At 37.8% G+C, this 15,275-nt stretch overlaps 1 protein-coding gene and 1 non-coding gene across 3 annotated transcripts in view; both read right to left on the reverse strand.

Annotated features, from left to right (window-relative positions):
* PDCD11 (programmed cell death 11) overlaps positions 1 to 15,275 on the reverse strand; it is a 41,512-nt gene that overhangs the window by 3,562 nt on the left and 22,675 nt on the right. The window contains exons 21-33 of one of the 2 annotated variants that reach the window (XM_067465853.1): positions 13,620 to 13,682; positions 12,532 to 12,640; positions 12,108 to 12,197; positions 10,530 to 10,632; positions 8,288 to 8,465; positions 7,264 to 7,320; positions 6,497 to 6,619; positions 5,444 to 5,566; positions 3,963 to 4,113; positions 3,683 to 3,790; positions 3,049 to 3,183; positions 2,311 to 2,561; positions 898 to 1,066 (exon numbers count right to left, since the gene is read on the reverse strand). In XM_067465853.1, coding sequence (XP_067321954.1) covers positions 898 to 1,066; positions 2,311 to 2,561; positions 3,049 to 3,183; positions 3,683 to 3,790; positions 3,963 to 4,113; positions 5,444 to 5,566; positions 6,497 to 6,619; positions 7,264 to 7,320; positions 8,288 to 8,465; positions 10,530 to 10,632; positions 12,108 to 12,197; positions 12,532 to 12,640; positions 13,620 to 13,682 — 1,660 coding nt within the window. Of the gene's footprint in view, positions 1 to 897; positions 1,067 to 2,310; positions 2,562 to 3,048; positions 3,187 to 3,682; positions 3,791 to 3,962; positions 4,114 to 5,443; positions 5,567 to 6,496; positions 6,620 to 7,263; positions 7,321 to 8,287; positions 8,466 to 10,529; positions 10,633 to 12,107; positions 12,198 to 12,531; positions 12,641 to 13,619; positions 13,683 to 15,275 lie in introns of both variants that reach the window. The other variant, XM_060768322.2, reaches the window with a different exon arrangement.
* On the reverse strand, positions 6,257 to 6,318 carry LOC132772434 (U7 small nuclear RNA). The gene has a single exon (XR_009631168.1). It is a non-coding gene; the product is annotated as a U7 small nuclear RNA (small nuclear RNA).

Genomic DNA, 15,275 nt, shown 5'->3' on the forward strand with positions numbered 1-15,275 from the left:
GTGGGAAATGCATCAACTACTGGTAAATTTCAACATAAAAATAGACGCCAAGAAAATGAGTTAACAGTAGGTTAAATATTTTTGAATATTTACTTAAAACTATAATTTAAGAAAAGACTGTCCAACTCTGATTAAACTATTATTCTAACCTTCTTCAATGTAAATGTGCTTACGTATCCTTCCGATAATAATAAAAGGAGTAAAATAATAAATGTAATAAAAATAATAATAACAGAGTAAAGTAATAAATAACCTTGACTCAAGTATAAGCCAAGGGGGCTTTTTCAGCCTAAAAAAAGGGACTGGAAAACTCAGCTTATACTTGAGTATATACGGTATATCTGTAGGTAAAGTATGCCCAGCACTTAGGGTCTCTGAGGCAGAGGCACTGAATAGATGACAGAAACAAGCAGGTCTCTCCAGGCTTACATTTCTTCTCATTTGCTCAGAAGGTGAATGTCTACTCTAGATCTTACTCAGAAATACTAACTCCAGCAAATTAAATTAAATGAAATAGTCAGTCTATTATCAATTGACTTAAAAGAAAGTAGTCAACAACTTATGTCGCTCTAATTGCAATTGTTATTATTACAACTGAAATATTTGCTATCTTGGAGTAGAAATTGGTATTCAGCCACATACCCAAAGCAATGGGCCATATCCTAGTATTGCCTGGGAAGAGCCATGAAAAAATAAAGCTGCTGTTACAGTTAACAACCTTAGCATGATAACTCAAAAAAAAGAAAGAAAAAGAAATCTGGCATCGAGCTGGATCAGTTTACATCTTCCCAAGAACAACCAAACTTTTTTTCTGCCACATTCAACAATCAGAAGTGATTTATAGCATCAGTTTCTCAAGTCGCTTCTGACACAATAAAAAAGAATAATTGGACTCACCTTATATTTCTCAGAGCCAGTGTAGATATCTGCCAACTGTTGGAAGACTTTCAAAGGTTCATTGTACTGAACAGCTCTTTCAAAGACTTTCATTAGTGCCTCCTCTGTGCCATACATGTTCTCCAGGTTCAGCAGGGCAACCCATACATTGAGCTTCTCTTGTTCTTCTCTGAAAGTAAAAACATATGAATACGGACCAAAGCTCAGCCTTTTTTCTGAACAATCTATCCAAAAAATTAATCAGGTCATTTCTAATAATAATAATCTGTATAAATAAAAATGTAATGTTCATTTGTGGAATTAACAGAACTCAAAAACCACTGGACGAATTGACACCAAATTTGGACAGCATATACCTAACAACCCAATGTATGTCTTTTACTAAAAAAATGATTTTGTCATTTGGGAGTTGAAGTTGCTGGGATTTATAGTACACCTACAATCAATGAGCATTCTGAACTCCACCAATTATGGAATTGAACCAAATGTGGTACACAGGACTCCCATGTCCAATAGAAAACACTAGAAGGGTTTGGTGGGCATTGACCTTGAGTTTGGGAGTTGTCGTTCACCTACATCCAGAGAGCACTGTGGACTCAAACAATGATGGATCTGGGCCAAACTTGGCACAAATATTCCATATGCCCAAATATGAACACAGATGGAGTTTGGGGAAAATAGACCTTTCCATTTGGGATTGTAGTTACTGGGATTTATAGTTCACCTACAATCAAAGAGCATTCTGAACCCCACCAACGACAAAATTGGGGCAAACTTCCTACACAGAACCCCCATGACCAACAGAAAAAACTTAAGGCCATTGATAGATAGATATGATTCACACACAGAGAGATATAGATTTGAAAGGGACCCCTAAAGAAGGACAATGATATGTTGCATGTTCCAGAGTAGGCAAACCAGACAATTTTCACATCAACTGACAAAGAAACAGCAAGAAATACTGTTTACCCACAAGCATAAAGAAATTACATAGATTAGAAACCAACACTTTCTCATTACTTTATTTTCCAGATCACCAAACTGGGCCACCCCGCCTCTATCTCCCCGAAGGGACTCAGGCAGTTTACATATGATAAAACAACACACAAATTAAACACACAGTACAATACTAAAAGTAAAACTAATAGCACATAAAACAACAATTTAAAACTCAGAACGATGCTCAAAGCGATAGCTATCTTAATTTGTTTCTGCATAAAAATAAAGAAGAGAGAAAAAATCCAGCAGCACCTTTTAGGCTAAGTGATTTATTTTTGCATGAGCACCCTACCATGTTCATGTTTGTTCCTTGAAGGTCTATGAATGTATGTATACACACACGCACAATTAAAGGAAGAATGGAAAGTGATAATGACAGCTGATGCATAACAATTAAGAAGAGAGATGTTTCACCTAAAGGAGATGGTTTTGAGTGCCCTTTCTGCCACAGCTCTGGCCTTCTCTATCTCTGTGGCCTGCAGATGAAAAGCCATATACTGCAACCAGAGGATGGAGCTGTCAGGATTGCTAAGGACCAAGCGGTCAAAATCGTCTGCTGTCTGAGGCTGCCGGTTGGGGTCCATCAAGGCAGCTTCAAGTTTGGCGAGTTCCTTCTCTGCCTTCTGCTTTTCCAACTCTCGTTTCTTCTTTGTTTGTTTCTTGGTCTTAAAAACAAATGGAGGGGGGAGGAGAAGGAGCATGACTTTTAGATACACTATTGTAAGAGTGCAGTGTCCTAATTAACATTTAAACCTACTCTTACCACCAGCACTACATATGTAAGGATAGACACAGAAAGACAGTTTTAGGGAGTAGGTATAAGTGAAAATAAAACTGCTTATACAAACATCTTTTTAGAGCAAAACATTCAAAAAATAAAACACAGATAAAATGTATGTAAAAGTCTAAGAAACAAAAAGTAAAATAACCCTAGCATGAACTTGATCCTAGAAGAAAGGCAGTTCTGATCCTGATACAGCTGTTTTTCATTTTTTTCTGATCATATCACAATATTTTAATTTTGCAAGCAAAGCATTCTCTTTATTTTCTCTAGACCAACAAGAACTGAAATGCCAAGTTAATAGATTAATAAACGTGAATGTTAGTTGCTTATAAACCAAGTCCAAGGCAAATGACATAGCAATACTGCACCATGGTCTCTGTATCATCCTCTTCCTCACTATCAGAGCTTTCTTCCTTTGGTTTCAACATGGCAGCATTCAGCACATTCAAGCCCTCCTCCCATGTAAAGCTTGTCGAAACCTTCAGCCTAGAAATTTCTTTTCTCTGCTGGGAGAAAAACAAAAAATTGTGTTTACATACATACCCACATGGTAGAATACTCCTATTCAAAATGAAAGCACTGCTCTAAGGTAAAGGTAAAGGTTTCCCTTTGACATTAAGTCTAGTCGAGTCCAACTCTGTGGGTGGTACTCATCTCCATTTCTAAGCCAAAGGGCCGGCATCTGTAGATGCCTCCAAGGTCATGTGGCCAGCATAACTACATGGAGCACTTTGCCTTTCCGCAGAAGCAGTACCTATTGATCTCCTCACATTTGCATGTTTTCGAATTGCTAGGTTGGCAGAAGCTGGGGCTATCAGCAGGAGCTCATCCTGCTCCCCGGATTCAAATCGCCAACCTTTCAGTCAGCAAGTTTAGCAGCTCAGTGGTTTAACCCGCTGCTCTACCAGGGGGCCCCTCCACATATAGTGGAATACTCCTATTCAAAATGAAAGTGCTGTTCTAGCCATGCCAAAATACCCTTTCCATTCTTCAAGGGTTTACCTTCGATTTCCTCCCACACTTTTCTTCCTCTTCCTCTTCCCGACAGTAGATTTCAACACCACTATCATCATCTTCAGTACGATGCGCTCTTCTCTTTGGCTTTACTTGCTGTTATTTTAAGAAAAAGGTAATACAATCGTAATTTAAAAAAAAAACACTGATCAAAGTGCATATGTATAAAAATATATGTATCAAAAGAATCATTCAGTTATGCAATGTGATAAATATACATGCAGGTTTCTGTCTCTATCAGGCTCAATGCTCCTTCCAGGACAAATACCTGTTCGTTTTCTGAATTTCTTCTTTTTCGCTTTCTTGTCTTCATTAAGTGTGTGTCTGTTTCACCAGAACCATGTTCTGGGATGATACATGGGTTCCCAGTGTCTTCAGGAAGGAGGGAGAGCTCCACCACATTCTCTGCTTTATTTATACTGTAGAATTAGATCACAAATAAAGGAAGGGGCAGAAAGAATTCAGCAGGACACAACATCTACAAAATGCTTTATTAAATATGCAACATGCTTTACGGACATTAACTTGTTCAGTCTCATGCCACCCATTCATGTAGTCATTATTATCATGACAATGAAAGGAGAGGAAGTTGGTTCTATCCTAATTGGTTCTATCATAAAAACATGGAAAAGTTGTATTATGCAGGACATCTTGCAGCACATTTTGCTATAGTTTTTCAATTAATATCTCAGAGAGTCTCAACCAATTTAATATACCATATAGACGCAAGTATAAGCCAACCCAAATCTAAACTGAGGCACGTAATTTTACCACAAAAAAAAAAAAACTGGGAAAACATATTGACTCGAGTATAAGCCAAGAGTGGGGAATGAGCAGCTACTGGCAAATTTCAAAATAAAAAGTAGATACCAATAAAATTACTTTAATTGGGGCATCAGTAGGTTAAATGTTTTTGAATATTTACATAAAACTGTAACTCCGATTAAACCAATATTCTAACCTTTTTCGATGTAAATGTGCTAACATATCCTTCCAATAATTATACAGAGAGTAAAATAATAAATGTAATAAAAATAAGAATAATAGAATAAAATAATGAAAAAGTAATAACAGCAATAATAGATTAAAATAATAAATGTAATAATAATAATAGAGTAAACTAATAAATATAATAATAACAATAATAAATAGAGAAAATAATAAATTTAATAATAATAATAGAGAAAAATAATAAATATAATAAAATATAATAATAATAGTAAGGTAATGAAAATGTAATAATAACAACGACAAATAGAGTAAAGTAATACATTAATAAAAACAATAACCCAGTAAAATAATAAATAACTTTTGACTTGACTATAAGCTGAGGCGGGTTTTTTCAGCCTAAAAAAAGGCTGAAAAATAGAGTATATACAGTAATTTGTGGCAACCACTTTCAAAGTAAGTACCATACAATTAAACAGGAAATAACACTTTCAAACCAGGAATAGAAAATCTTTCAAATTTTGTTATATAGTATAAGGGACACCATATTACTACTGGGACTTGAACATTACAAATTTTGGTATCTTGGGGGGGGGGGGGGGGGAGGGTAGACCTGGAACCAAACACCAGAGGATATCAAGGGCTCCTTATACAGATATTTGCTCCTAGAACACTAGTTGCCCAGTACTTTAGTAATACCTCAGTGCCAGGCTTTAGCCCTCAAATCTTACTGCTTTCCTGTCCCTCCACTAGATTTGCTACCCGAAAATCACGCTTCCATTCAAGAAACTTCACACCTACCAGAAGACCTTGGCAGTGAGGAGCTGACCCCGATGGATGTATTTTGAACACAAGGAATGATCTGGCACAAAGACGGGAGTGATACGTTGCAACGGGATGCAACCCACAACAGAATCAGACAATCTGGAAACAGAAGAACACATTTATTTCAGCTGCTCAACTTTATTTCAAGAGATAAATCATTGTAATCCTGACTAAAGGCTCTCCTTCAGATTTACATAAAGTTGTACCCAGTTTGTACAAGACAAATTAAATGGCAGGGCCCCTGTAGACTGAGTTTCATGTACCTTAACAAAAGAAATTTTGTTATGTGTTTATTTATTTCTTTACAGTATTTATATTCTGCCCATCTCACCCCGAAGGAGACTCAGAGCATATCACAAAACACATATACAGCAAACATTCAATGCTGTTATACACTGACAAGACAGACAACTGTACATAGACAGAGGTATATATAAACTTTCCCATCTTGGGCATCTTGGAGGATGTGCTCAGTTCCAGCCACCGGGGGGGGGGGGGAGGTGCTGTCACTTCGCTTTCCCTGCTGAAGAGCTTTGTTAGTAAACTTTCTCCTTGATCAAACCGCCAGCATTTTTCTGCCGTTTCCTATGGGTGCCTTAAATACCTCCCCGTTTAAACGGTACCTATTTATCTACTCACATTGCTGTTTTCGAAACTGCTCGGTAGGCAGAAGCTGGGCTAAAAGTCAGGAGCTCACCCTGACCTGGGCTTCGAACTGCCAACCTTTTGGTTCGCAAGATTTACTGCAGCTTGCAGTTAACCTGTTGTACTAAAGCCCAGCCCAAAATTTGGGGCTCTCCGTTTACTGCAGAAAGCCTGCTAGACAAATACTAAAAAAGCTGAAATCACTTGTTACTTGGTTATTGTAGGTTTTTTCGGGCTATATGGCCATGTTCTAGAGGTATTCCCTCCTGATGTTTTGCCTGCATCTATGGAAAGCATCCTCAGAGGTAGTGAGGTCAGACTCACTACCTCTGAATAACCAACATTAACAGCAAATTAACTTTTAAGGACAGCAAACAAACTCACCTAAACAAAATGCCTCTTGCTGCGATGGATTTGACATAGCCTCTGACGAGCTGACCTTCTGTAACATTATCAAGAGATGCGATTTCAGGATCTTCTACCTTACTGTGGCTCTTGGGACTTACCCTAAGATAAAGATGGGAAATCGGTGAAATTCCCTTCTCCTTGCTGAGCAAAATAAATTGAGAATGTAAAGTAGTATATCTGAAATTCAAGGAATGATAACAATCTCCATATTCGTTCTAAGATAACAATAGGGTGTCACCTTTCATAGTTATGGAAAATATGAAATGTAAAATCAATGATACAGTAGAAAGCTGAGTGCAGGATTTCTTTGTGTATCTGATCCTAAAAACAAATGTCAACTTCACCAAATATTTATCTGATTTCTAGTTGCAATGGAATTAGTTTTTAGCTATACTCTAGGGCAAATGTTACACTCTAAAGCACTAAATGTGAAATACCTGGACAATTTATGTTATTTTTGATTATTTAAACAATAAGGTGTCACATAAAAGGTAAAGGTAGTCCCCTGACATTAAGTCCAGTCATGTCTGACTCTGGGGTGTGGTGCTCATCTCCATTTCTAAGCCGTAGAGCCAGCGTTGTCCGTAGATACCTCCAAAGTGATGTGGCCGGCATGACTGCATGGAGCGCCGTTGGTGTCACATAGGGTGTGTGTGTGTGTGTGTGTGTGTGTGTGTGTGTGTATATATATATATATATATATATATATATCTGTAGTCTATATTCAAAGAGCTGTTCCTTACCTGGATTGCCGGAGAGACACTTTAATTTTTTTATCTTCATCTGAAAGGACATAACATCTGTATGTGGGGAAAAGAAAACATGGGACTTTTGTAGACCATCCTTTACAGATAATATCCCTATTAGGTTATAAATATTTTGGTTATCTCATGTCTGGAATGCTGGAATGGACTCTATATAGGCCTTTCTTTGGAAAGGGCTCTGAAACTATGGCCTAAAATTTGGCAGATTGTTATTTAAGCTATATATAGAAAACATATGAGTCCCTTATTTAAACTGTTGTATGGTTCTTACTTCCAAGCACAAATCAACATGCTGTTTGTGACTCATAAAGTCTGAATGATATAGAAAGGGTGCAAGTGAAGGATAACTTTCACCCATAGGCTCCTGTGAGCTACTGAGACCGATCTGAGAGGCCTTTCTATGTAACCAAGCAATGCAAAACGTGGTCAGGACCAGGCAGGTAGGTTTTACTGTGGCTTCATCTTGGCTTTAGCATTCCCTCCCCTTCTTTATTGTGATTCCAGAAGGCAGTAAAATAGTTTTAAAGTCCCTCTTTGGAGGCAAATGCCTTGTAGGTGGTTGTTTTATTGTTCTATTCTTTACTGCTTCTCCCTTCTTCAAACAATATGCACCTTCTCTACTCTTGATTTTTGACTTAACTTATATCAAGTCTCTTTTGGACTTTCCTGGACCTGAATTCATTTGGAATGCAATTTATTAAAAGAAGAATGAGAAATAGTTTTGAATTCATTTGGGAATGAAGTTCAAAAGTTTAAGAAAAGAAATAATTTATGGACAGGATGGGAACCTGAAGGCTCCTGTCAAACACACACACACAAATATATCAGAAGTTAAAATGTAGACTTCTTCAACATTTGCAATTGCCCTGAAATGTTCTGTCAGACTGAGTGCACATACAAGTGCATGTTATTCTGACAAGAAATCCTTTTTAAATGAAATTTTCCCTACTTTCAAAAAATTGCTTTTGTTTTTTGGTTGTTTGTTTTTGCAGAAAGCTATTACCTGACGATCTTTCCAGCGCTGAAGTCTTCTAGTGGCTGTTCAGTATATGAGTCACTGAGATGAAAAAGGCTAACTTTGCCAATCCTTCCAAATGGAAGCGTAACTTGCAGGCCAACATGTGGAATCACACTCTTTATGCAGCCTAGTGTGATGGTTCCTTTCTCTAGAGAGTAAGCGCCTGTCGTAAGGAGATTCAAAAGAAATTATTAGACATTATTGGCCACACTAGATGTCAAGATGCTTGAATGTTAAATGTGTTGGATTTTGAACCTTCATGAATACATAGTTGAAAACTGTCAAAAGCAAGCAAGCACTTTTCAACAACTTTTTCTGACTGTTTGGGAGTTATTACTGGAAGACAGCAGTTGAATAATAAATTAGTTATTTTTTATACCAAACCGAACCAATCAATGTTATTAATTTTATTAATTAGTCAGTTGGCCTTATCAAAAACAGACAGTGCAAACACAACATATACCATACATCTAGTCTTCTTAAAATAAAATACAAATATAGAGGTATTTGTCAGATTGAAACCAATGTAGTTTAAGTTCTGGCTGTAAGGTTCAGTTACAGGAATAGGCATCTTATAATGTGCATATTCCACCTCTCACCCCCCCCCCTCCCCAATACCACAGACCTGAAATTTGGGTTAGAATCCATGATTCTAGACATCTCACTCCTCCACCCATTATTCTATTGGGGGAATTTAATGCCAGACTAGGCTCTTCACTGTGGCCTTTGCAACCTCTATAGGCCTACCCAGTCCCCCTGCAAGTGGGATTCCCTGTTGGTCTTCCTGTGACACAAAGACCAATGCAGCTGGTGCAAATCTTTTATCATTAACCAGCAAATGCAGCCTGCTAATCCTAGGGGGTGAAGATCCCAACTTCAAATACCCCTACACATACCATGGCATACATACGAGTAGTGTACTTGATTTCATCTATGTCTCTGTAGTTGTTTTTATACTAAAATTCCCATCTCATACATTAGCCACATACATAAAATTCGTCCAGATTAGAGTATGGCATTAGAACTCCTTTTGTATTGATGTAGAGCAGTGTTTCTCAATCTGTGCTCCTCCAGGTGTTTTGGAATTCAGTTCCCAGAAATCTCAGCCAGCTTACCAACTGGAATTGTGGAAGCTGAAGTCCAAAACAAATCATCAGGAGGAGCACAGTTTGAGAAACTCTGATGTAAAGAAAAAGATGATATTTGGGATAGGCAACTGTGACAAAGCTGGGGCCAATTTTTTCTTACTGGGTCCCTACAAAGCCATCTTCATTGCATTTAAAAATAAATGTCCTCTCTTGGAGTTTTCCAAGAGGGCAATTTGTTCCCTTTCTTGGCCAGAAAAAAAAAACAACTTGGGGGAATACGGAGGAGCTGACTACACTTGATCCACTTTTGAACTCAATAGCAGAAAGAATACATGAAACCCATTCTATACGTAAAGAAAATAATTTCACAGAATTCAACATGGCTTACCACCAGATAATTGGATTATAATGACATTGTACTTGCTTTGTGAATCCCATTAAATCATGGTTTGATTATTTCTGCACAAGCCAGAAGATGCTTCTGCAGGCCTTCTATTCATATACAATTCCAGCCTCCACACAATCAAATTGGCAACATATAGTCTCAATTTCACAGAATCTTGTCTTGTTGTTGGGCACATACCAGAGATGATGCCAAACAACAAACTGTGGTTACCTTAACAAGGTAACTTTATAATCTATAACATCTGGCTTGTTGGTTACTCAAGAAACCAATAACTCATGCAATCAAAACAAAATACTACCAGTGTCCTCCTCTCTGACAAATAGCATCTAGAAGAGGGAGTGCAAGCCTGAGTCCTCCTCTGATTGATTGTGCAGACAGCACTACATCATTATTTGGTGCTAAGCACTGATTGTACCACTGTCCAGAAACAAAATTTATGTCTCCAAAACTATGACAAATAACAATATAACAACTACTTTATTGGCAGATGCCCTTTAAGTTTGCTTCAGCCTTTGAAGGAAGCATCAGTGACATATCCATTCACTTTTGCTGGCATATGAACTGAGCCAGGAATGCCAGTGAGGGCTGGGAAATGATGCAAAATACTTTGAATAAATGTATATACACCCACATGTTTTCAGGACCCTAATGACAAATACAAAACTGCAGTACACAGACATTGGCACTTCCCTTTCCAATATTTTAATATAGTAGGCTTTTCTTTTCATCATACCTGATAGTGACAGATATACTTTGGTCCCAGTGGTATCACAACCCGTCACGGTTGCAATCAAAGCCTGCCCATTCTTGAAGAAATTCCCTGGTTTCTTTAAGATCTGATGAGAGAGAGAGACCTGATATTACCAGTAAAAGGGGATTGGTTCATCGTGTGTTGTGTCTGCAAACAAGAATAACTCATAGAATATGTAAGATCGACAAAAATTGGGCATTTGGAACACCTTTTGGTAGTGCTTGAACTCACAATTTTTGAAAAGGAAATCTGTAATAATTAGAACTTTTAATTCTGTCCCTATTTGTAGAATTAGAGAGTAGCTCTAAAGTTTTCTTCATACTTGCAATCAAAATCTGACTAAAAAAGCAAGCTCAGTGTGTGTCTAATTGTTGTTTCTCCCACCTTTACATGCTAAAGGTCTTATTTATTTATTTATTTACAGCATTTATATTCCTCCTTTCTCACCACGCAGGGGACTCAGGGCGGATTACAGTGTACACATATATGGCAAACATTCAATGCCAATGTTAACATGTAACATATACAGACATACACAGAGGCTATTTAACTTTTTCTGGCTGCCAGGGGAGCTGTCGCTTTCATCGTCCATCTGCGACACTGATGAAGTACTTCCGCATTCCTCGCATGCTTTTTTGTGGAGTGCTTTGCTGGAGTCTTTTTTATGGCCCCATAAATTAGTTAATTTAGCCTCCCCACACTTTTAAGGTGGTACCGAATTTTCCTACTTGACAGATGCAACTGTTTTTCGGGTTGCAAAGGTTGACAACAGGCTACACAATTGGTTGGAAACCCACTCCAACCCAGGCTGGCTTCGAACTCATGACCTTTTGGTCAGAGTGATCTTAATGCAGCTGACACTCAGCCAGCTGCGCCACAATCCCGGTCTTCCTATTACAAAGCAAACAATTGAAGAGATAAATGTTTTACACAAATATGGAATGCATACAAGACATGGACATAATCAGAACATAAAAAAAAAAACACAAGGAAAGGAATTATGTGGTATTTGTTAAGTCTAATAAAAATAGAGGTCATAAACGCTCCTGCAACATGTTCTGTTTCTCTTTAACACGGTACAAGTTTCAACAGACTAATACAGCTTTCACCCTCAAAATCACTACAAGGACACACTCCTAACATTTCAATGGGATTATGTCTCTATGGCAGGAAAAGCAATGGGGACATTTTCCTTTTCACTCAATTGTGTATATAGTGGTGGAGGGCTCTTTTGCAGCACCAAACTTATACTACTGCCATCTTTCTTTTCCAGCCCTGGCCCACAGTGTCTTTATCTTATCCCAGGCCTCCTCCTCAGGCCCAGACAACTTTTATATAGCATTTACATTGCAATGGGGAGACCACACTACTAAAATTTGACATCAACTTTGATGCAAGAAGACCCCAGGAAGACTTGGGGGCTGAATGAGAACTTTTGAGCTGCATGAGTCCCACAAGCCCCATTTTTCAAACTCTTGCTTTAGGCCATGTTTAACGTTCCTGAATTTAGCCTCCCATGTATAAAAGCCCCCTGGTCTTCATTTCTTGACAACTGTTTACCTTAGGCTTCAGGGAAAGCAGTAGTTCATGGATTCTCCCTCTGATGTCAGGGGTGACTTCCACCTCTAGCCATTTCTTCTCAGTATTGTACTATGAAAAGAAACCACAGGAGAGAAAACAAAACATTTCCATATTCAGTTTAAAAAGACAGTGTGTGTGCAGTTCTAAGAAAAACAACAAGATATTTCTCCATCATCCTCCCACCCTACCATTCATAAAAAGAACCTGTAACGTATTGGCTAGAAGAGTGCCTCCCAAGAAGAAACCTCAACCACTATCATAATTAGCCACATTCCAAAAGGCATAATTTCATAAGTTCGGCCATTGTATTCTGAAGGATTTCATTGTTTCTGAATCTATGGTAGTAACAGGCTCAGTGTTTTTTAAAAAAAACATTATCTGCATTGAAAATCTTAATGCTTACCTTCTTGACAAAGCAAGTCACTGTCTGCCCAGGCTTGAAGTGTTTCAACATATCTTCTGATTTGTCATCTTCAGGGCCCAAGACTGTTTTGCTTTCTCCTTTTAGCTCACTGATCACAAGAGAAAGCAAAGCAATTATGCCTCTAGGGATTGTATTGTAGCATTCTAATTCTCGCCAGCTGTTTGCTTAAAATATGCTATCTCTACTCATGCCTTCTTCTTTTTAAATTATCATCATCATGCTTTTCCTCTTCCAAAGAAGACTCACAGTGATATACACTTTCAATTGAGAAAGTAGTTCAGAGTCAAGAAGTTGCAATTGCAGCAGCAGAAAGCAAGATCCACAGCACAGGAACACAGAGAAGTGAACTGACCAAGACCCACTCTTTTTTTTTTTAGTAGAATAAGAAAGATTAGTTATTTACAAAGGGTTGTTCAGACTGGAATCATTGTATGTGCCAGAAACCCGTGAATGGCTTGGATTCTAAGTTGCTCCACAGTGAATGCACAGAAGGGGAATTTCTGCCAACTCTTCCTTCTTGCGCCCTCCCCAAAAACATTTTGCAACCCACTGTCCCCAGAGCAAAAGGAAAGGCTGAGAAAGGATAGAAAAAATAAGAAAGCCTTAATTGTTGTGTCTATGGAAGGAGACATAAGTTCCAATGAACTGAGCAATGACTGTAAAATATTTAGCACCAGACATATTGAGGTTCCTGCAACTATAGATAAGATAGGAAGACTTAGATGAGACCCTAGCCTTTCCCCTACCAACATTTCCAGCCTCAAATTTGGAAGTTAATCCAATATTTACTTTTTGTATAATATCTGATGTCCCCTTTTCAATATAAAAAAATATCCCAGCACCTGCCAAGTAATTTTATAGCTTAGGACATTTAGCATCCAAAACTGAAATTGTATATATATGTGTGTCTAATATGTTCCCCTGTCACAGATTCAGTGATGATGAACTTTAGGTGCAGGTTTCCTGTTCTGTTCTTAGCATTCAAGACAAGAGTTGTCCAGCTGGCTGAAATACATTTGACATGTTTTAAGTTTTCAACTCAATACACTTATTAAAGGCTTTCTTACCTTGGCCGGACACTGAGCTCTGGCCATGTATGGGTGAAGTGGGGATGAGTGATAGGCAAATATCTGAAAGATAACAACAGATTAACACCCAGATTAGAAAACTGAGAACAGATCAGAATGTCCCTTTCCCCTAGCTGACCTAAAAAGATACAACATATCCCTCTTTTACATCAGCAGAATACTAAGCAAATATAAAAAATAAACAGCTTTTCCAGTGATTACAAAACATCTAAATCAGTATGTTTCCATTATAGCAACTCTTAGAAGTGGTAACTGTTGCCTGAAGCAGGGGATGCTATAGTATGTTGGAGATAGCAACCTTCTCAAGGCTCAATGTGGTGTTTATTTCCTGAAGTGTATATCTTCTTTGGTTTGCTGTTTTCTTAGCTCTATATACTTGAGGCAGTGGGAGGGGCTGCAGACCATGTGACTGGTTCAGTGACTGTTTAGAATGCAGTTTAAAAAGGATGACATTTGAGGAATGGCAGTTGATGCTTGAGTCTGTTTGAGTACAGAAGCCAGTGTTATAAGTTAGAAATCAGGCTTGAATCTCTTGGAAGCAGACTGCTATGAAAGAGAGCTGTACAGAGCAATATAGTTTTGAAGAGACTGTTAAAGACTGTAAGATTAAGATACAAACTGAAACTTTTAAAGTTTAGCCTGACAAGAAATGTACCTGTAAATACATAAAGTAAAACTAACATGTTATTTTAAAGAAGTCTACTTGAATCTTTGTCTGTTGAGAGCCTTGAATAGAAACAAGATTTTTACGTGCCCAGTGATCTTCCATTACCCAATAAACTAAAGGAACACTCCTGAAACTCTGTTACCCAATAGTTTATGATCCTAACAGATCATCATTCAATAGTCCAATAAAGTATTTTATTCCTGTTGAGGTTCTCTCTCTACCCCTTCATTCCAAAGAAAGGGAGAAAGCACATCACATTAGGCAGCGACTCAACATCCTACATTCTTGGATAGCACCACTCTTTTCTGGAATGGGGATAATTCAGTTCAGTTATGTGAGGTCTGTTTCTCAAGAAACTGAGTATATTCAATCCCAAGTTCTCTCAAATATAGTAATCAATTGTGCCTCTGAAATTATAGACTTTATGCCGATACTGAAATAGAAACATTTCAAATTTCTTTATTCTTCTTCTGTTTGTTTTAAGTCTTTATGATTCAGGACGTATCTACAAATGTGACAACAATATTTATTAAAGAGAAAAAAAGCAATTTTAAAAATAAAGAACTCACTCATATCCCATTCATCTAAATAAGAGGTGAGGAACTTGTGATCCATCAAATCTTAAAGAACTGCTATTCCCATCAACTTTCACCCCTGATGGGAATTAAGAATTCAACAACTGAAGAATCCACAGGACCCCCAGTATAGATGGTATGAAAATATTACTTGCATTTTATTGGGCCCTAAGTATTGAACAGGTTTCTATTCTCTCTCGCTATCTGCTTTTTCACATCTGTGACCCTCACAGATGTCACACAGCTTACCTAACCTTCATAAGCATTGCCAGTGAGTAAATGGGAAAGATGCCCTATTTTAGATACCCTTCTACATCAATGAAAAATCAATTTTACCTCTGTATCTGCTCTACAAGGAAACAGGCATTTATGGGGGAAGCAGAGATCAGACCA

The sequence above is a fragment of the Anolis sagrei genome, chromosome 3 (genome assembly GCF_037176765.1).
Source record: "Anolis sagrei isolate rAnoSag1 chromosome 3, rAnoSag1.mat, whole genome shotgun sequence".
NCBI classification, from domain to species: domain Eukaryota; kingdom Metazoa; phylum Chordata; class Lepidosauria; order Squamata; family Dactyloidae; genus Anolis; species Anolis sagrei.